The 20,650-nt window shown below is 34.9% G+C and overlaps 3 protein-coding genes across 3 annotated transcripts; 2 read left to right on the top strand and 1 right to left on the bottom strand.

Annotated features, from left to right (window-relative positions):
- Positions 1–1,105: 1,105 nt before the first annotated feature.
- On the bottom strand, positions 1,106–2,433 carry LOC112505110. The gene is made up of 3 exons (XM_025109067.1): positions 2,360–2,433; positions 2,074–2,263; positions 1,106–1,474 (listed from the first exon to the last, which is right to left on the bottom strand). The coding sequence occupies exons 1-3, from the start codon at positions 2,431–2,433 to the stop codon at positions 1,106–1,108; spliced, it is 633 nt and encodes a 210-aa protein (XP_024964835.1).
- Positions 2,434–6,991: 4,558 nt separating this feature from the next.
- On the top strand, positions 6,992–8,989 carry LOC112507867 (pentatricopeptide repeat-containing protein At4g21065). Its single transcript, XM_025112602.1, has one exon. The coding sequence runs from the start codon at positions 6,992–6,994 to the stop codon at positions 8,747–8,749; it is 1,758 nt and encodes a 585-aa protein (XP_024968370.1). The 3' UTR covers positions 8,750–8,989.
- Positions 8,990–12,390: 3,401 nt separating this feature from the next.
- Positions 12,391–19,102, top strand: LOC112508207 (cytoplasmic tRNA 2-thiolation protein 2). The gene is made up of 7 exons (XM_025112995.1): positions 12,391–12,727; positions 15,176–15,530; positions 15,750–15,836; positions 16,629–16,750; positions 17,049–17,127; positions 17,560–17,942; positions 18,868–19,102. Exons 1-7 carry the CDS (start codon positions 12,420–12,422, stop codon positions 18,914–18,916), a joined length of 1,383 nt encoding a protein of 460 aa, XP_024968763.1. The 5' UTR covers positions 12,391–12,419; the 3' UTR covers positions 18,917–19,102.
- The last annotated feature ends 1,548 nt before the right edge of the window (positions 19,103–20,650 follow it).

Raw genomic sequence — 20,650 nt, 5'->3', positions numbered from 1 at the left:
TTTGGAAAAGCAAGCTTCCTAATTAATGAGATCTTACTATTAATTGTATATATATGTACTATTATGATCAAATACCCAAGCCAACAGCTACCTTGCAGCTATCTGCAAGAAAAGAAATATAATTAGACAATTTTTATAGATTTAGATCGTATATTGAATTTGAACTAACCAATGACTTTCAAAACATTAGTCAATCGGGTGGGCCAAAAAACTACCACTAATCACAATGTTTGATGATGACCAACAAGTATGTTTTTTTGGACACAAATCATTTCTATCATAATTTTTGGTTCATTGTAATTGCAATGTTTGACTTATTTTACACGTTACATATTTTTGTTAAATAGACAAATATTTAACTTAAGGGTCGTTTATCGAATAAATGTTTACCAGGTCAATAGGTGAGCATAAGAAGGACCGGAAATTTTACTCGGTAAAAGGAAAGACAGGATTGCGTCTTACCCGATAAGCACTTAAATAACTGGTGATAAACACTCATCATCAAACCATTTTGATATCTGAGAATATTATCCGATAAGGTAAATAAATGTAGTAACTCATTTTCGTAAATATTTACCGGGTAAACATTTGGTAAACGACCCAAATATATAACATTTCAACCATTAAGTAGATAAGACCTAATCTAAGCTATAATGTCTATGGTGCTTAGCATTAGTATTAGTGTACCTGATAAATGAAGGGATCAGTCCTCCCTCCAGCTCCAGACCTTCTCACCTCCTCTTTTTTCAGCAACCTACCATTTAAGCACCCATCATATTTACACACATGGTTTTTGAATTTGACATAATTACGGAGTGTATTTTCACTGAAGGTTGAAGACTCAAATGTTTTTACTGGTAGCTTTTTTTTTTAACATAACTCTTTACTTTATAAGAAAATGAAATCATTTTAATTAAAAATGCAAAACATATTGAGAGAAAAAAAGGTACAAAATAAAAGTTGAAAGAAGTCGGGTAATCTAACGGTCAACAAGGGATTGTATGCAACTGATAGCGATATGCCACGTGGCACTTTAGGTCATAAGAATTTGTATGCCACGTGGCATGCTACTAAGGAATTGTGTGTTAAAGAGGAAGGCTATGTTTTACATTCGCAAGGCTTTGCTGGTGTCCGGGCTGTCGCCGAGCAACTGACGTATGCGCACTTCCGAAGCGGATCCATTATGAGCCAGCACCTTCAATATGGCTTCAGACCGGCGGAGTAGATGAGTCGAGCTAACCGCAGGCGACGGCTTCTTCTTCACATCCTGAGCCAACGGCTTCTCTTTCATTGTCTTCGACTTGCAGCTTTCCGAGCTGGAAACCAAGCTGCTGGAGCCACCTGACAAACATGAGGAAACTTCTGTAGTCTCCGACGAGCTACACGACGCAAAAACATTAATCTTCTGTGCGACATTCGAGATTTTACGGCAATCGGAAATCCATAACGTCTTCGATCTGCTCTTTCTAACCACCTGCAAATGAATCCAAAAATCTATCAGTAGGACTGTAGGAACTCAAAACTATGTAATCACATTGAGCAATAGGAATCGGAATCGACCGGAGAGCTGATTGTCTGCGTTGATTTGTTATATAATATAATGAAAAATAGAGTTGAACGATGCAACGGAATCGGATTATTGTATAGAATACTGAAGGATCAAAACCATATACGAAGGTGGAGTAAGTCATAACTACGATCAAGCCGTGTAAACATATATCATGAGAATAGCTTCAAATGGAAATGAACCAGTGCAGCGTGAAAATGGAGCAAGGCAGGCGAACCATATCTGAGTTCAGAGAATATATATATACCTGACAGATAAGAAGCTAGAGTAAAAATTCTCAAAAACAGAGGTTTTGAAGAAGATAAAGTTCAGGACATAAGGTTTTAGATTTCGAATAGAAACTGATCCAGAAGGAAAGTCATCCATAAGGAAGCGAATTTGCACATTAATATCGAACTAGAGCCCTAAATCGATCTAAACTGGGGATTTTATTTTATTTTATTATCAAACAGAGCCTCAAGTAGGTCGATCTAATCAAATCAAATCCACAAACTATAAACGATTACCTTGAGCTTCATCTCATGATCAGAATAAGCAACAGCGGTAGCAACCATATGAAGACCACGTCCATGAGCTTCATCCGATGAAACATCGTCGCTACTCACAGTAGACGAAGCAGAAGACCTCGAAAATGATTTACTCAACAACAAACTCTCAGCATGATCAATTTCGCACTTACCTGTGATTCTCTCATTGCTAAACGCATCCAAAAACAACAACAAAAACTCATCCAGCTACAAATCAACGTAAACTCAAATCATAGCAATGCTGTTAATTCAATTTTTGACTTACCTTGCAGACGAGGAAAGATGGAGAAGAGCTGAAGCAACAATCTCTTCAGTCGAATTTGGAAATGGTGATTCCATTTTATCGTACTTGTGATTTCAGTTACAGCAGGCGGGAATGAAATTTAATTTGAAAATTTGGAAAGATTTGATCTGGTTTTTGTTTCTAAACCATTTGGTTACGGTTGGTTAAGCGTGAGTGTGAGTGTGTGTGTTAACTGAAACATGGGTTAAGCAAGCCAAGCAAACAAGGTTCCCGATCCCGACCTCAATTTATCTCCGGCTCAATAATTTGGGTACTCGCCTACTCGGTTTATGTTGTACAAAAATACATGATTTTAGGTTTATTTCGAGCCAAATTCAACCAAATCATAAGTGCTCGTATAACACCATAAAATTATATTACATAATACCTGAATGCTTAGTAGTTATGGATGCTTAGCGGTTCATAATAAATGACCAGTAATGTTACATACTTTTAAAAATGCATTTTAATAATCTTTTAACAAAATATATAAAACTATGTATTTGATTAGAGCGATTGATTATTTTAATTAATTTTCCTGTAAATAAATAATGTGTCTGAAATCATCTATTCTTGTAAAATATGATGTTTTTCTTATTTTTAATTAAAAAATCAATTTATGTAATCTATACTATATTATAAATCATTTAACAAAAACTCTTAAATACTATTTTTTTTTATGTATAAAGTACTGTTTATTAATGCATGTTACTTAAAACTCAAGATTACAAGTAGAGTGTGCATAAATATAACTTACTAAACCTCCATATCTGAATTCGTGTAACTAACTGCAAATAAACATAATCAAACACAGTATAAACACCTCATTTTAAATATAAAAAATCTAAAATATAATTAGGATAATCATTGAGTTCTAACAAAAAACTTAATTATTATCTTTTAAATATAAAAAATCTAAAATATAATTACGATAATCATTGAGTTCTAACAAAAAACTTAATTATTATCTTTATAAAATGTTATATTATTAAACCAAAAAATAAATTATTTCATTATACTTCTTAGCATTTTAAATCAAATAAATTATTTCATTATACTTCTTAGAATTATACTTCTTAGCATTATAAATTGGATTTTTTGCCCATTTTTCATGTCATCTAAGTTCAGAACTCACACACACACTAGAGGTGCGATTTTCACACACATAGGCTCGATTCAACTCAAATCAAAGAAGAACTACAAGATCTTTGAAGGATTTGATCATCAAGTAAGGTATAATCTATTTTTGCACTTGTTCTTGGTTGACATTCTTGTTTTATGGATTGCATGTTGAGATAGAATTAGGGTTTCATATGGGTTTGATCTTAAGTGTATAAAATAAGTGCATTTTAGTGTTTATGACATGAAATGATCATTAGATTCAAAAGATTATCAATATTTAAGCAAGTTCATCATATGAACTTGCTCTTGAACAAGTCAATGATTTGGGAGAGAATATAAATGATAAAATAAATGTTGGATTTTGGTTGTTTATGTCAAATATGTTATATTAAGTTGAGATTCAGAAGTTGGAATAATTTGGAATCGAAATGGTTTGAGAAAAATGTTTGAAAATGAGAATGTTGACTTTAGAATGCATTGAAAGTGTGCAGACTTTCGAAAACTGTATAAAATCATATAAAAATCCAAATGAGATGAGGCCAATTTCCTTAGTTAGATATTTAGGTCTAGTTTATTTCTTATTTTATAATCAAGGCATGAATTCGAGTTTAAAATAGGCAAAACAGTTCTGCATGCAACAGCTGTAAATAGAAAATTAGGTAAAATGTTCAAATAGGATATGTGTTTAACATGGGTTTCTTATATTGGTTGCTTATGAGATTTTGTACATTTACTCCAGGGGGTAATTAGAACATATTTTGATGCTTTGGAAGCAATATAAGTGTGGTGGCTTGGACTTGCTTTGTGAGCTCATTTTGGAGCTTTTCGGTATTATACGGTTGTCCGGTGAGTTATATAGTTAATTGTTACATATTGATTTGAACATATATATTTTCATATGAATGTTTTTGGTCTAGAATTGAGTCACACGATCTTGATTTGTCTTTGATTCCGTCTCTTGAGTCGATTCCATATTATGATCTCGTTACATCGGTTTGTTTTCCGGATCCGGACTCGTTGTTTTTGTTCCTTGAATTGTACGCCATAGTACGGGTACTACTTCATGTGGCACACCGGAAGTTTATGGCAAAGTCAAGATCCCGGGTTGGACGGGTGGGACTTTTTGTGGTTGGGAATACTCATTGCTCAAAGAGGAGGAAGAGCAATGAGTAGGGAACCTTGGCACATACCCGGTAGAGGAATGCAGGCAGTGCGAGGTTTTCTGTAATGTACGATTCTGACTAGGACTTTGGCATGAGCCCGGTAGGTGAAGGACGGGGTGATGCACTGTCCTCGTTATGTTTACCAATTCGATCTCTTGAATCTTGATATTTATTGGTACTCTAACGTTGTTGAATATATTTGGTTATTGATCCTGATTCCTTGTTGTATCGAGCATCAAGGGTATGGTATATCACGGTGATTTGAATATGGAATTTTATGATCTTGGCATCATGTACGTAATTGTTCGCTCGGTTTCTTGTAAGTCTCGGTTTGCATTTAGATGATGTCTTGAACTCTTTTATTGATAAGAGTTTATTATGTATGTTTATAAACATGTACGATATTGATATGTAATACTTAACTATTTAACTCACTAAGTGTTGACTTACCATTTAAGTGGCAACCTCTCTCAGGAAGAAGACGGATAAAAAGAAAGAACTTGTTGTTTGACTTGAAGATTTATCGGGGAACTTGAAGATTACGATCTTGCTTTTGGGTAAATAGTAGCKTATTACCGTATCTCATAGTTGTAGTATGTGTAGCTTATATATAGTCTTGTCCCGTATTCTTTTGCTACATAATTCAGGTTGTAAGTAAAAACTCCGTTATATCCGGTTTGGAATTATGTTTCGGGTGGTTTTATCACTAAAATAGAATGAATATTTCGAAGTTTTTCTAGAAAATTAATATCCCATATTTTGAGGTTCATTAATGTTATGCCCAGATCTTTGTGTTTCAAAGGGTTGGTCCATTTTCATCGCCTCTGGTTCATTTTCATCGCCTCTGGTCCATTTTCATCGCCTCTAGACCATTTCATCGCCTCTGGTCCATTGCCTGCCTCTGGTCCATAGGGGCTTTGGTCTTCTTCCAGACTTAGTCATTTCAGCAGTCTCTGGTCTATCGTCTGCCTCTGGTCCATAAGGGCTCTAGTCTTCTTCCAGACTTAGTCATTTCAGCAGCCTCTGGTCTATCGCCTGCCTCTGGTCCATAGGGGCTCTGGTCTTCTTCCAGACTTAGTCATTTCAGCAACATTTGGTCCATCGCCTGCCTCTGGTCCATAGGGGCTCTGGTCTTCCTCCAGACTTAGTCGTTTCAGCATGATCTTCAGATTTTTCATCCTTGGCCCCGATTATTTTGATAAAACTTTTAGAATAATTAAGATAAATTTTTGGTCCTAGCAATCAATAATTTATATTTTATTGGAGATTTTATAAAATTGGTAATTTGAGGATTTCTTGAGCGTGATTGTTAAATATTCGAAAATAAAAACATTATCGCTTTCTCAAAATCACATAAAATCGTATTATATTGACATAAAAAAAGAATAAAAGAAAACATTGAAATCAAGATATGTCTCGATGCATTGCACGAGTACTCTTCTAGTATTATAAAGACAAATATGTTAATAGATTTCCTGAATTTTATAAATACTTATTGTATTAAACTAGAATGATACTCGTGCAATGCAGCGAGATACATATTTCTTTTAATATTTCGTTTTATTTGTGTCTGTTGATATAATATGATTTATGTTGCTTTGAGAAAGATAATGTTTTTACTTTTGAATAAAAATAAATTTAGAAAAAACATATTGATATTAATATCAAATTAACTATTTAAAAAAATTTGTTTTTTTATATAATTTATCTAATTTATTTTTTATTATAATTTAATTTAAATCAAATAGTGAATACTTGTGTCCCAAATTTCAAGAATTGGGTCGTAATAAAGGATATAATTGACAACTCGAAGTTGTAGATTATCACTTTCCTGCAAGAGATCCGGCGGGAAAAGTTTTCCTAAATTTATACCATCCGTTTTTTTATATGGGACTACAGGTGTAATTTATTTTTGGCTTAACAATAAATTTTTTATAAAGATAATAATTTTGTTAGAACTCGATAATTATCTTAATTATATTTTAGATTTTTTATATTTTAAAATGAGATGTTTATCCTTTATTTGATTATGTTTATCCACGGTTAGTTACACGAATTCAAACATGAAGCTTTAATAAGTGATATTTATGCATAATTTACTTATAATCTTGAATTTTAAGTAATGTACATCAATATATAGTATTTCATGTATAAAAAAATGGTTTTTAAGAATTTTTGTTAAATGTTTTATAATATAGTATAGAATACTAACAAAAGGCTTGGGTTGGGGGTAATTGAACAAGATCGAGGTTATTGGGCCTCTCTTGCGAAAGGGATTTCATTCTCGGGTCAAAAACCAACAGATCTCTGGGAAAAATGATCTGAAGATATGCACTCAGACCACCATCTCCCTTCCATTCTCAAGCAATGCGTAGCTATCTTGCTCTCTTCTGCAACTTCAATCCACAAACTCAAACAAGTTCATGCTTTTTCAATCAGGCATGGCGTTTCTCTCAACAACCCAGACATGGGCAAACATCTGCTCTTCACTCTGGTATCCTTCTCTGCACCTATGTCCTACGCCCACAATATCTTCAACCAAATCCGTAACCCCAGGATTTTCACTTGGAACACCATGATTAGAGGATTTGCTGAGAGCCAAAACCCCAAACCGGCCATCGATATACACCGCAACATGCGGATACTTGCTGTTGAACCCGACACGCATACGTACCCATTTCTTTTGAAAGCCATTGCCAAGTTAATTGCTGTTAGAGAGGGTGAGGGGGTGCATTCGATAGCGACTAAAAATGGGTTCGGGTTGTCGGTGTTTGTACAAAATGGTTTGGTTCATATGTATGCTGCCTGCGGGCGTGCCGAGAGCGCACACAAGCTGTTTGAGGAAATGTCTGACAGAAACCTTGTTAGTTGGAATTCTATGATTAATGGATTCGTTTCGAATGGGAAATCTATTGAGACTTTGACCCTTTACAGGGAGATGGGTGAGGAGGGGGTGGAGCCAGATGGTTTCACTTTGGTTAGCTTGCTTACTGCTTGCGCAGAGCTTGGGGCATTGGCATTGGGTACGAGGGTTCATGCCTACATGTTTAAGGTTGGATTGGCTGAGAATGTACATGCTGCTAATTCCGTTTTGGATCTTTATGCAAAAACTGGAAACATATCAGAAGCACAAAAGGTTTTCGATGAGATGAAAGAAAAGAGTGTCGTATCATGGACTACGCTTATTGTCGGTTTGGCTATGAATGGATTTGGCAATGAAGCGATCGATCTTTTCAAGAAGCTGGAGAGAAAACAACTAACACCAAATGAAATCACTTTTGTTGGGGTACTATATGCTTGTAGTCATTGTGGAATGGTCGATGAGGGATTCACTTATTTCAAACGAATGAAGGAAGAATTCGGGATCGAGCCTAGGATAGAACATCATGGATGCATGGTTGATTTATTGGGACGATCAGGCCGCATACAACAAGCTTACGACTATATTCTTGCCATGCCATTACAGCCGAATGCAGTCGTCTGGCGGACCTTACTGGGATCATGCACGATGCATGGTCATTCGGCTTTAGCCGAGGTTGCAAGAGCCCAACTCATACAATTAGAACCTAAACACAGTGGAGACTATGTTTTGCTATCAAACCTCTATGCTTCTGAAAAACGCTGGTCAGACGTGTCAAAAGTGCGAGAAAGAATGCTAGATCAAGGGATACAGAAATCTCCAGGCCATAGCCTTGTTGAATTAGGAAATTGTGTGTATCAGTTCGTTATGGGTGACACGTCTCATCCAGAAAGTGAAGATATCTACGCGAAATTGATAGAGATCACCAAGTTATTGAGGTTAGAAGGTTATGTGCCACATGTTGCAAACGTGCTTGCGGATATAGAAGAAGAGGAAAAGGAGACGGCTTTATTGTATCATAATGAGAAGATAGCAATCGCGTTTATGCTCATTAAGACACCTCCTGGAACTCCGATTAGGGTTGTGAAGAACTTGAGGGTATGTGCAGATTGTCACATTGCGATAAAGCTGATTTCGAAGGTTTATAAACGAGAAATCGTGGTGAGAGATCGAAGCCGGTTTCACCATTTTAAGGATGGTTCTTGTTCCTGCAAAGATTACTGGTAAGTAGATTATGCACTAAACATGGGATTTGGTGTTTCAAGTGTTAGATCAAATCCTATAGGTCCTATCATTCGTTGGTCGGAAGGTCTAAATGGTTTCCATAGAAACTATGAACTAGCCAAAAAAACCCGAAAAAGTATAAACGAAAAAAGAAGGTAGAATAGGTATTAGTTTGATGATTTTGTGTCCAATGGATGTTTTTGAAAGGGATTTGGATTTTGTAGAAAGATTTAGAATTAAAAATTTTGGTGGGTTTGTTTCGTTGAAATTGGAATGGAATTAAATTTTATTTTTAGGGTGTGTTTGATACACCGAACAAAACATAAATGAATGTTTCTAGTTTGGCTTGACTTTTACGTGAAACAAACAAGAATAGAGTGGAATACACCTCCACCTTATGGAACAAAGTGGACCTTCAGAATAAAACATGATTCTCTTTTAAAACATCAAATACGTAATTTGTTTTAGATTTTATCAATTCTTTAAATTTTATTGATCATATTTCATTATCTTTAAACTTTTACTTTATTGTCTTCAAAATATTGTTTTTATAAAGCATTTAATAAAAACTCAAAAACTATTTTTTATGTATAAAGTATTGTTTATTGATGCATATTACCTAAAATTCAAAATCATAAATAAATTGTGCATAAATACAACTTATTAAAGCTTCATCTTGAATTTGTGTAGCTAATTATAGATAAACATAATTAAATACGGGATAAATATCTCATTTTGAATATAAAAAATATAATTAGAATAATCATTAGTTATGACAAAATACTTAATTATTATTTTTATAAAAATTATATTACTAATCGATAAATAAATTATTTCGTTATTAAATTTAAATTAAATTATAAATAAAATATTGAATTAGAGAAAAGTATACAAAAAACCATAACTTTCAATAGTAAATTTGATATTAATATTGATATATCTTTTTTTCCAAATTCTTATGATATCTTTAAATTTATATTTTATTCAAAAATAAAAACATTATTGCTTTCTCAAAACATTAAAAACCGCATTATATCGACAAAGATAAATAATAAAATGAAATATTAAAATTGAGATATATCTTGCTATATTATGCGGGCACCCTTACATGGATCATCCTACAAATAAAGACTTGGGCCTGTTTTGATGAAAGCCAACAATTGGCTGTCGAATTTCGTCTCGCAACTAGAATATAGGAAAGGTATAAAATAAAATTTGGAAACTAATAAACTTCATATTTTGTTATCATTTTAATTGTCTCGATGAAATTTTTTTACTGATATATTTTGTTATAAAAAATATTTAATATATTATAAGTTAATAAATTACATAAGTTAATCAAAATATAGAAAAAAATATATAAGTAACTTATTAGGGGTAAGTTGGTTATTTTACTAGATTTATTCTATCTTATCAAACGCTAAACAAAAGTGTTGTCCTATTTCGTCCTCTACTACTGGATGCCAAATGCATCCGTATAAATAATCTTTAGTGGGTTTGCTTTTTAGCGTTTTAGTGTTTTATCTTGATCTGGAGGGGTCTCCCCCTCCCTATAAAAAAAAGCATCAACCCTAAAAATGGTGCCGATTGGTTTGAGTTTAGGCCACAAAGGTCAAAAGTGTCTGGAGATCTCAGGTTAGAATACAAGGAGGAATAAAAATCCCCTTGTAGTCACGGAGGTTCAAATGTGGTGACTCCGGGCTACCCGTTTTGCCTGAAATTAGTCGGCTTGTATAGCGAGTTGGATATTCATGTTAATAAAAAAAAAGGCCATCTAGAATGATTGTCATGATATATGGCGTGTTATCCATAGTCGACTCGCGCTATATAATCGGGGAATCAATTTGGATACAATTCTTTGCCCGAGATGTAACAAAGACTGTGAGATGATAGACCATTGCATTTTGAGTTGTTCGATTGCTAGAAAGGTTTAGGCTTTATTTCGAAGATGGTGGAACATCAATGTCGAATTTGGTTGCTTCACGTCCGAGTTGCTAAATTCCCAAGGGGGCCCTTCCTTCTCTCCATGGTTAAATCATGTCTTACAAGCTTCTATTTAGGCTACCTGCTACTTACTTAGGAACCACCATAACAACACAGTCTTCAGGAACAAGTTGGACTATGCCGAGATGCAAGTCCGAATTGTCGAATGGTTGTCGAGACGAATCGGTAAAGGAAACATTTTCTTGGAGATTGTGGCTTGAGAATCCATCTTGCCTCTCCCTCACTGGATGAGACGCCCTTCGGATTCGTATCCCTCTGTCAGGCCTTATATGTTTGTTAAACGTTAGCTCGGGCTTTTAATTGTTAGTTTCTTTTCCTTTTCTCAATTACCGCATCTCGTAGTTTCTTTGAGAGCGTTTTTCTTGTATTATACTTTTTTCCCGTCTTAATAACAATTGTTGCCTCTAAAAAGAAATTGTACATAGTTATGTTCTAAACATTACTTCACTCTCTTGTTATCTTGGAGAAGTGTTGCACTAACAATCCCGACATGGCAAAATCGTAATCTCACAATGAGTTTCACCTTCGTTCGGAGAAAGGCAAACAAGGAACCTTTTTGTAGGACACTTCTTGAAAAAAAGTAAATAAAGTCCAGTTCTTGGAGACTCTTTTTTATAGGTTGTCATTCGAGATCTTTTTAAAATCATTGACAACTTTTGTGCCGTTATCTTCAAGAGGTCCGTACAAAGAATAATATTACAGGGTGAGTTAGGGCCTAAGATCAGGCCGAAAGGCGTAGTCGATAGACAACAGTGAATATTCCTGTATTACCCCTTGTTGGTCCTGATGGACGGAGGAGGCTAGGTTAGCCGAAAGATGGTTATGGGTTCGAGGACGTAAAGTGATCTTGTTTTTTTAGGATAAGAAGGGGTAGAGAAAATACATCGAGCCAATGTTCAAGTACACGGCGCTGAAGTAACCCAAAAGATTAATAACATTTTATAAGGAAAAACCAAAATAACAACAACAAAAATACTCAGAGACATAAAAGGCTAGCTATTAGCTCTTGGGGTTGCTCTCTATCATGAAAATGGTATCTTGGGAGTTAGATCTTTTTGAATTTTCCGAGCCGTATAGACTTTACTTTGATTAAACTTTGAATATAACAATTAAGAAAATTATCCGTTCACAGTTTGGTTTTTAAAAGTCATTAAAACTTTTCTTAATTGTTATATTTCAATTCTAATGAAACTAATCAAATTACGTACTATCAACATCAAAAAACATATCTTAAACCATAAGAGTAGTTCTTGATTGGTTTGAGCTTGACTTCAAAGGTCAAAAGTACATGGAGGTCTCAGGTTTAAAACCAAAGAGGAATAAAAATTCTCTTGTGACCACAAATGTACAAATGCAGTGACTCCGGACTATCTGCAAAGTAGATGATCGTCATAAAATTAATCGACTCGTATAACGAATTGGATATCTAGGTTAATAAAAAAACCATATCCTGTATTCCCATTCATGTTATTGGTACCACTAAAGTCCATGACCAACTCCTCCATTTTTATGATTTTACATCTTAAAATTGATTAAAGAATAAAGATTATATACTAAAAAAAAGGGTTGTACCGTGTTATGGTATATAGGTGACGGAAGTTAGAATTAATTTCTGTCAACCACCAAAGCCCTAAAAACCCTCGCAGTGCAGTGAGAGGAAAAACTGCCAATGGATTGCAATGGCACAGGATGTCAAACCGGTTGCTATAAGGACAGCAACGGGGATGGAGAGACGGAGAACAAGTCAATCAGTGTTGATAGCAGCCATGATAAGCACCAACGCCACCAGAAGATGTGTCTCAAGTGTAAAGGAACCGAAGCCACAATCTTCACTGGCGGAGATGGTGGTGGCAGATTCTGTGCCGATTGCTTCCGCAGTAACCTTTACGGAAAGTTTAAGCTTGCTGTCACTTCTAATGCCATGATTTCGCCGACTGATAAAGTTCTTGTGGCCTTCTCCGGCGGCCCTTCATCCAGGTTATCTTTTCTATCGCCACTTGTGCAATATTTTGGATGTCTTGAAACAAATTTATTGATAAATATTCTATATGTTGTTTTTTTTATGGCAAACTTCTACTGTTTTGATCTGTTTAAACTATATATGTTCCTCGCCCCCCTTAAATTTGATCCGTAGATAACAGCGATAGCGTGCAATTAGTGTGTCGGAACTATTGATATAATTTTGGGGACTTGGTATTGGTTTTAAGAAACAAACTAAACAAACATGGTAGGTACCTATGATCTTTGGCATGAAAAGATTTAGCTACTTCCTATAGCTAAGATTAAAATACATTGTAGGGCAATAATTATGTTAACATGTATTAATTTGGCACATTTAGAACAACAAATTAGGATGTAGGAGCAATGGAGTTTAGTAATGTGTGTGTTTTTGAATCATATTAGATGAAACTTTTTGTGTTCGAGGATGCAGGATTCTGTAGAAAATTTTGACTGATTGTAACTCAAAGGAATTAAAAGTTCCATGCATAAACTACTCCATAAATTGAGAAGGAAAAGTTGTATCCTTTATTTGCTTAATATGGTTCTTCTACACATAAACTACTCCAATAACTTGAGATGAAAACGGTTATGTTCTTTATTTGCTTATTATTGAGATTACCTTCTTGTACATGGGGTTTAGGATACAAGGGGGAACTACCAACAAAGTTGAATCAGAATCTACACCAATATCCTTTATTTGGATCTTCAGTCTTTAAATTCTTCATAGTGATATATTGACTGGATATATTAATAGCATCTTAACTGATCTCGAAAAACTAAGTAGAATAGTTGAAACTTGCTATTTAGCAGGTACAAGACTTCCTATAGCTGGTATTTTGTGGTAATGGCCAACTTGTGCATTATCCATGCCAGATTCACCTCTTTTAGGGTCACTGCATGTATTTTTCAATCTGTCATTCAGTTGTTGTTGTCCTTTTGAATTAGCAATGGTTTAAGTGTTGGAGATAGTGTCATATACGCTGGTAATTGTTTTAAACTGGCTTTAGCAACCCTACCCTGTTTTTTAATAAGGGGTAATAGGTAAGGAGGTAACCATATAATTATTGTATGATTGGTTATAATTATATTGAAGAACTTGTACAATCATATGGAATGATGGAATGATTTACTTACATTTTGTCTAGTCAAAACATGGTATCATGATAAGGAACAATAACAGAAAAATAACCATTACACCTTGTGTTACTTGAAATCTTGAATACATAGAGTTAAGGATTAGTATAGGTTGGGGGAAGGGGGGGTAAGATGTACATTGTACCCAGACCATTCCTCTACCTCAGGAGGTAGAGAGACTGTTTATGAGAAAATCTCCGGCTCGGGTGCAGCCCATATGACATGACGTGGGTGCTCATGTTGAGATATGGCTCTCTCTCTTTTTTCTTCCTGAAGTGTTTTCCTCACCTTTTATAGAAATATTGTTTGAAAAACAAATTATTCAAACTTAGGCTCTTGAAAATCTTGGGTATTGGCGATGCATCATTTCTTTCCATTTTCTTATTCATCTTAAATTGTCTCATCTACTTGTTTGTGTTGCCTTTCTCCTCTACTTGTTTCTACTACACCCCCTCTTTTTCTGTTTTTTATGTAGTTTAGTTTTTCTTAGTACCTTTGGGCTTGTTGGTTTTATCTGAAGGATGTGATATTAAAATATAGTTTAATCCTGAGGTACTTTGATAGATTACTTGGTTATGAGGTTAGATATGCCGATGATGTCTACTGCTAAGTTATTTTGTCTATATTTATATATTTATATGAATATACATATGTGTGCTGCAGATTTTAGTATTTCTGTAACTGCTAGAACCCTGCACTTGTTAGGTATCAGACTTGCTCTGCAGTTCCTAGTTCATGACTAATTTGTTTCTCATGAACAGCTGTAGTGACTTGTCACAGGCCAACTCTTTGGACCAAGTGTTGCTTGACACTTTTAAAGATCTCAATGTGTAACCTTAAGAAACAACTGGTGCACCATTTTTAGCACCATTGTTTATTTCTCATGCTACCTTATCGAACAGAAGTATAGATGACACAATTGACATTGGAGACTTGCTATGAGCCATGACTTCCTTTGACTGTTAACTCTTAGCAGTTAGCAGCATCCTTCATTAAATGCTTAAGACTTGATATGAACCAAACCCCTCTCAACGGATTACACTTGCAAATATCCTTTATTATATATACTTGCATTTCAGTTCCGAACACAATACTAAAGTTATTATCATATACTGGTCATCAACTTGATAAAAGGAATAACCTCTTTCCTTGCTGGCTTATGGACATGATTAGACCAACAGTAGACTTCATAGTGTGAAAGCCTTGTGTATGAATGGTATGTAATATATAGATAGCTGTAGAGACGTAAACATCTCATTTTTGTTCTTGAGAAACACAATTGCTTTGCAGGGTGGCTCTTCAGTTTGTTTCGGAGATGCAACTCAAAGCCCAGAAAAATTTCGATGCAACTGCAGATAGAGATAGGTCTTTACCAGTGTTTGGTGTTGGAGTTGCTTTCATTGATGAGAGTGAAATTCATCCTTCCACTGCTGCTGATTTGGACAAAGCAGTTGAAGACATGAAAGAGATTGTGTTGAATTTAGCTCCACCAAGAAAAGAGTTGCACGTGGTGCCTATCAGAAGCATCTGTTCAGAAAAAACCAGTGATGGAAGAGAAACATTGGAGAATTTAGTAAATGCTGTTGGTGATGCCACTGGAAAAGAAGATCTTCTGGCACATCTACGTATGCTGTCCTTGCAAAAGGTTTGATGCTTAAGATTTTCTCTTTTTTGAAGTATATAATATTAAACTCGCACACACTCATCACCTTTGGTAATGTTGAACCATTAACCTCTGGGGAGGTCGGGATCTACCGGCAACCTGGGTGCATCATTGAGACATTGACTCTTTAGCAAAATAATGGTCTCTTTATTGACAAAGGGGTGCATAACATTTATATTTGGCTTTGTATCTACCATGCAGATTGCTATTGAAAATGGATACACCAAACTTGTATTAGGCTCTTGCACATCAAGGATAGCTTGCCATGTACTTGCGGCAACAGTTAAGGTTTGGCTCTTCTTGGTCACTGTTCACAATTTAATTAATGCAGGTTCTAATTTCATTGAGCAAATAGAAAATAAGATTAATTCTTTTCATCTCTCTCTCTATGTGTATATGGCTTATCTGAACTAGCAGGAAACTACTTTGCTGTGCACTATTCGTATGTACTTTTCCCATGCATTTGGCATGTCATGTAAATCCCCCTTCAATCATTTTTTCTTCAACTTAAGCTGTGTTATGGTAAACCCCAAGTGATTTAGCAAGTGAAATCGATGGAATAAAAAAGGACCCATGGGACATTCCTTGTGATATATCTTCCCTGATCATTCATCACCAATCTTAGTACACACACATGGCCCCCAGCCATATGATGTTGTTTGATATAAAGACAGTTTAGAAGTTCTTATTCTAATACAAACAAGTGTTGATCGATTTCATGCCGTGCAAAGTTGAAGGCATAAAGAACTTATCTGGATTTTGTAATAAAGCATTGTTGTTTGAATGAAACAAAGTCTCTTACTAGCACTAACGTATTACATGTTTACTTGGTAATGCAATGAAGGTGTTGTCTAGAATTGCCATACTAACTTAATTTATTCCATTCTATCCCTAATTTTCCGGTTGTTGATGTTTGAGATTATTGCAATTATAGTATTTATAGTTAGTAACCTCTTTGTTGCTTAAAGCTTATCAACAAATTGAAAGAAAAGCAATAGAAAACTAGAAACATGTGAAGAAGTGTTAACCGGTAAGAGATACTAAAGGTCGTGAGCTGTTATTGCATTTTCTCTTTACCAGGGCCAAGGGTACTCGTTAGCAGCAGATATACAATATGCTGATGCAAGGTGGGAAATCCCGGTAGTACTTCCCCTACGTGATTGTCTCATGCAAGAGCTCAACATACTTTGCAGTCTTGATAGGTTTGTACACGTTTCATACCCCAAACCCCCAACTATGTGAAGAAGTGAATTTTGTTATTCGGTAAAACAATTTCTAGTTTTCTACTATCATAGGGTTTCCAAGGCCTATTGGCCTGCAAAAGTTTGCACAGTTATAAACTCTTACTTCTTAAATAGCTACACTCCACCCCCTGCAATTTGCACATCTTCCGATCCTCAGTTTTCCTGAATATACATCTATGCTGAAGTTTGTGTGGCACCATATTATTGAGAAGGCTTTACCTCATAATTGGACTAATTATGCATTAAGACACTGCAGTTTGAAGATCGTGGAGGTATTCAACGATTCTCGTGCCAACATCAATGGTCTTGTCTCATCATTTGTGAAACTCTTGCAGGTAAAGAGCAATTTAACGTGCATTGTATTATTTCACATGAAATGCTAATGATGCACTAGGAAGAGTTAGTGTTGCATTCTGAGAGAAGATTAACTTGAAGTGACAAGGTTTCTCCCTGAGTTTATCTCAGCAATTTTCATTCCATCCACTTCTATGGAATGTGGATTTGCAGATAATTTTGTTGCAGACCATAAAATGTTGCAACACCTGCTGTTTGCTGGTCATGCAAACCTGATTATTTGTAGAATTAATGCTATGCTCTGATGAGAAATTAAAACTGTTTTACTTTTCAGATAAACAAATCACAGTGCAATTATGCTGGAAATGGATGTCACCTGAAAACAATTTAATTGTCATTGCAACCTGGTAGATGTTTAGTCATTAGTGTTGAGTTAATCCACAAACTCCTCATGTTCACTTTTTCCATTTCAGGAAGAAAATCCTTCTCGAGAGTGCACAATTGTACGGACTGCTGGGAAGCTTACTCCCTTTCCGTTTAATAGGATTCCTGAAGTGGATGCAGATGATGTTCTTTTGGCATCTCAACGTCGGCAAAAGAAGTTCAATTTAAGGCCTATTGAATCCCTTCCCCCAGAGTCATTCTGTCCAATTTGCAACAGCCCAATGAACGACTTACAAAACTCAAGTTGTTATAGTAATCCCCAACCGAATCCCGAACTTTTTAGAGCTGCATGCTGCTCTTGTTGCCAATATCAAGTACTTCCCGAGGAACCATCATCCATGGACCAGTTCTATTCGTTCTTACCAAAATCTATCATTACCCGAGCAAAGGATGGGAACCAAAAATGGATAAGGTGAGACCCATTTAGAACTTGATGCTTATTTCTTCATATGACTTTGATGTATGATATGAACCTACAAAAATTGTGGGTAATGTTGGACATCAGAACAATGGTAAAGATATCAACCTTACCATTTGATGACATGCCATGATAATGTGGGCATATTCAAAGGATAAACAAAATAGAAAATGGGAGCAGCTATTATGCCATATCATCATGCCACGTCATCAAGTGGTAAGTTTGATATCGTATCTAGTCGGCCCCATATGCTTATCTATGAAACCAAGGATTCTATCTGAAGAGAGCGTAAAGGGTTGTTTGGTTGGTTTCCTATCAAGTCCTGTATGGATAAACTTGTGCATGGATAAAGCTTTCTGTGTAGATTAATCTTTTTTTTTATTAACATGGATATCCAACCCACTATGTGATCCGACTAATCCCAGGGCAACCACCTGCTTTGCGGGTAGCCCGGAGTCACCGGATTTGAACCTCCATGGCCACAAGGAGATTTTTAATCCTCCTTGGATTTGAACCTGGGACCTCTAGGCACTTGAGCCCAAGCTCAAACCAATCAGGTATCACCCTTGTGGTTGTAGATTAATCTTTCTGTATAGATTGAGAATAATTTTGTTTGGGAGGTTTTTTTATAGATGGAATGGAAGTAGCATGTTTCTTAATTGGGAGAGGCGGGTTGGCTTTCTGCATAAAGCTCCCCCTAGAATCTTATAGAATAAGCTACTTTCTATATCATTAAGCCACTCCTGAATAGTTTATGTATAACTAACCGAATAAGCTATGAGTTCCATTAAGCTGCTAACAAACAGGCCCTAAGTACGAGTTTTATGTGTCGATTCAATTTTGATACAAATGTTTTAAAATGTGTTTTTAATAGATGTTTGTGGTAAAATTACAAGAAATGGTCAACAATGTTTTACAGGGAAAGGATACAAGATTGCCTGCTTTTAGACGATGAAGATGAAGTTTGAGGCTTCTGTGAGTGATATCCGTTCTTGAAAATTGCATCATCGATCTGCAGGTGGTAAGTTTGTTGGTTATAGCAAAATAATTGAATATTTTGTCTTTCATAATTATATCATCCCTCTTTAGAAAAAAACAAAACTAACAAAAGTCTAACGTAATTTTGGTCGCATCGATAAATTTAAATTTGTTAAATTTGTCTGGTTTTTGTTGTTATGGAATATGCATTGTTTTTGTTTTTTAGCTTCCTGAGAAAGGGTTTTTTGGATGTTTTTTATGTTGTCTTGGAGTGAAACATGTGATGCATCCAAATAATCATTCAGATTGATAACTAAATCACATATGATCCTACAAACTTTAGGTTTTAACATCTTCTGTATGGTCTTTACCATTTGTTAATACAACTATCAAACAATAAGGTATATGGATCCTCTTATAACGGCATCCAGTTATTCATATTCAAATCTACCTTTAACGAGGATACAGACACCTTCAAAGCATAAACACTTTTTGTTGACGGGAATGTCATGCTAGTCGTTGGTTTATCGGTTCATCGATCGGCCATCCTATTTCTTAAATTAGTGTTCTTTACGTCAAACAGACCAAAAATGATGAAAATGCTCGTATATGAAACTTGTTTGACAATCAAAAATACAAACATTAAAGTTTTAGGAATTTTTCTTTTTATTTTTTTAAAAATAAACTAAGGGACCCAAGGGGAGAACAATGTTGTTGGCGTTGTCGTAGAAGGTGGGGGCGAGGGGTATCGTTGGAGAGGGGCACCGGTGCGCAAGGGAAAGGAAAGTGGATGGTGGTGAGCCCATGAGAGGGACGGGCAATGGTGTTGGTTACTAAGAGCAAGTCAGTTAGGGGTTGATGGTTGCGAGTTGTTTGGAAAAAGGGGTTGTGTTGTTTTCCATTTGCGTTACGTAATTTATATCTTATAATATAATTAAAATCTAAACTACGTTTTCATGGTTTCGTAAAACTAGTTTTTGAAATTTGATATCGTTATTTATTTAACAAATTTTTAAAATTTAAAATGAAGCCAATGATTATTTTTGTCTAAATAGTATTAATGACACTAAAATAAAGATTTTTATTGCACTTTTAATTATTTAATTATTAATTATTAATTATTAATTATTAATAAATAATAAAAGAAAGTGTTGGGTTAATGGTAGAAGAGGTATCACAGCTGTGATTGATGGTTACAAGTCCAAGAGAATGGATTGGGTTTTAGTTACTGGACCCTGCCACCACCTTCTTCCCTTTTCCCTATTCCTAGATACATTTTTTTTTCTTGCTATACGAATATTTTTTAATTTTTTTTATCGATCGTGTTTGTATTAGTTAACTATATTACATTATTAGAAATTTGTTTCAATTATATTTTGAAGGGAAAATTATATCAAAATAGAACTAATTTTCACATGATTTCTATTTTGGGAATCAACTTTCAAAATCGTCATTTAAAGGTCTTTATCAAACTTTTTGTTTATTGAAGGGTCTGGTTAACATGCTGAACAGGTAACAAGTAATTTATTATGAAATGATAAATAATAATTTAAAAATATATTAGGTGGATATTAATTTGCCAAATCATGATTATTATTAAAAGAAAGATTAACAAATCAAAATATGTGGATTTTTTTTTGAATTTCTTTTTCTCAATTTCAATTGATTTTTGAATTTTTTTTTTATTTAAGAAACGAGATTTGGAATGAAAAATAGATTTTAGT

Source organism: Cynara cardunculus (genome assembly GCF_001531365.2).
Source record: "Cynara cardunculus var. scolymus isolate 2C chromosome LG 2, CcrdV1, whole genome shotgun sequence".
In the NCBI taxonomy this organism is placed as follows: domain Eukaryota; kingdom Viridiplantae; phylum Streptophyta; class Magnoliopsida; order Asterales; family Asteraceae; genus Cynara; species Cynara cardunculus.
The sequence above is the reverse complement of the archived record's forward strand: the minus strand, read 5'-3'. Positions and strand labels throughout refer to the sequence as shown.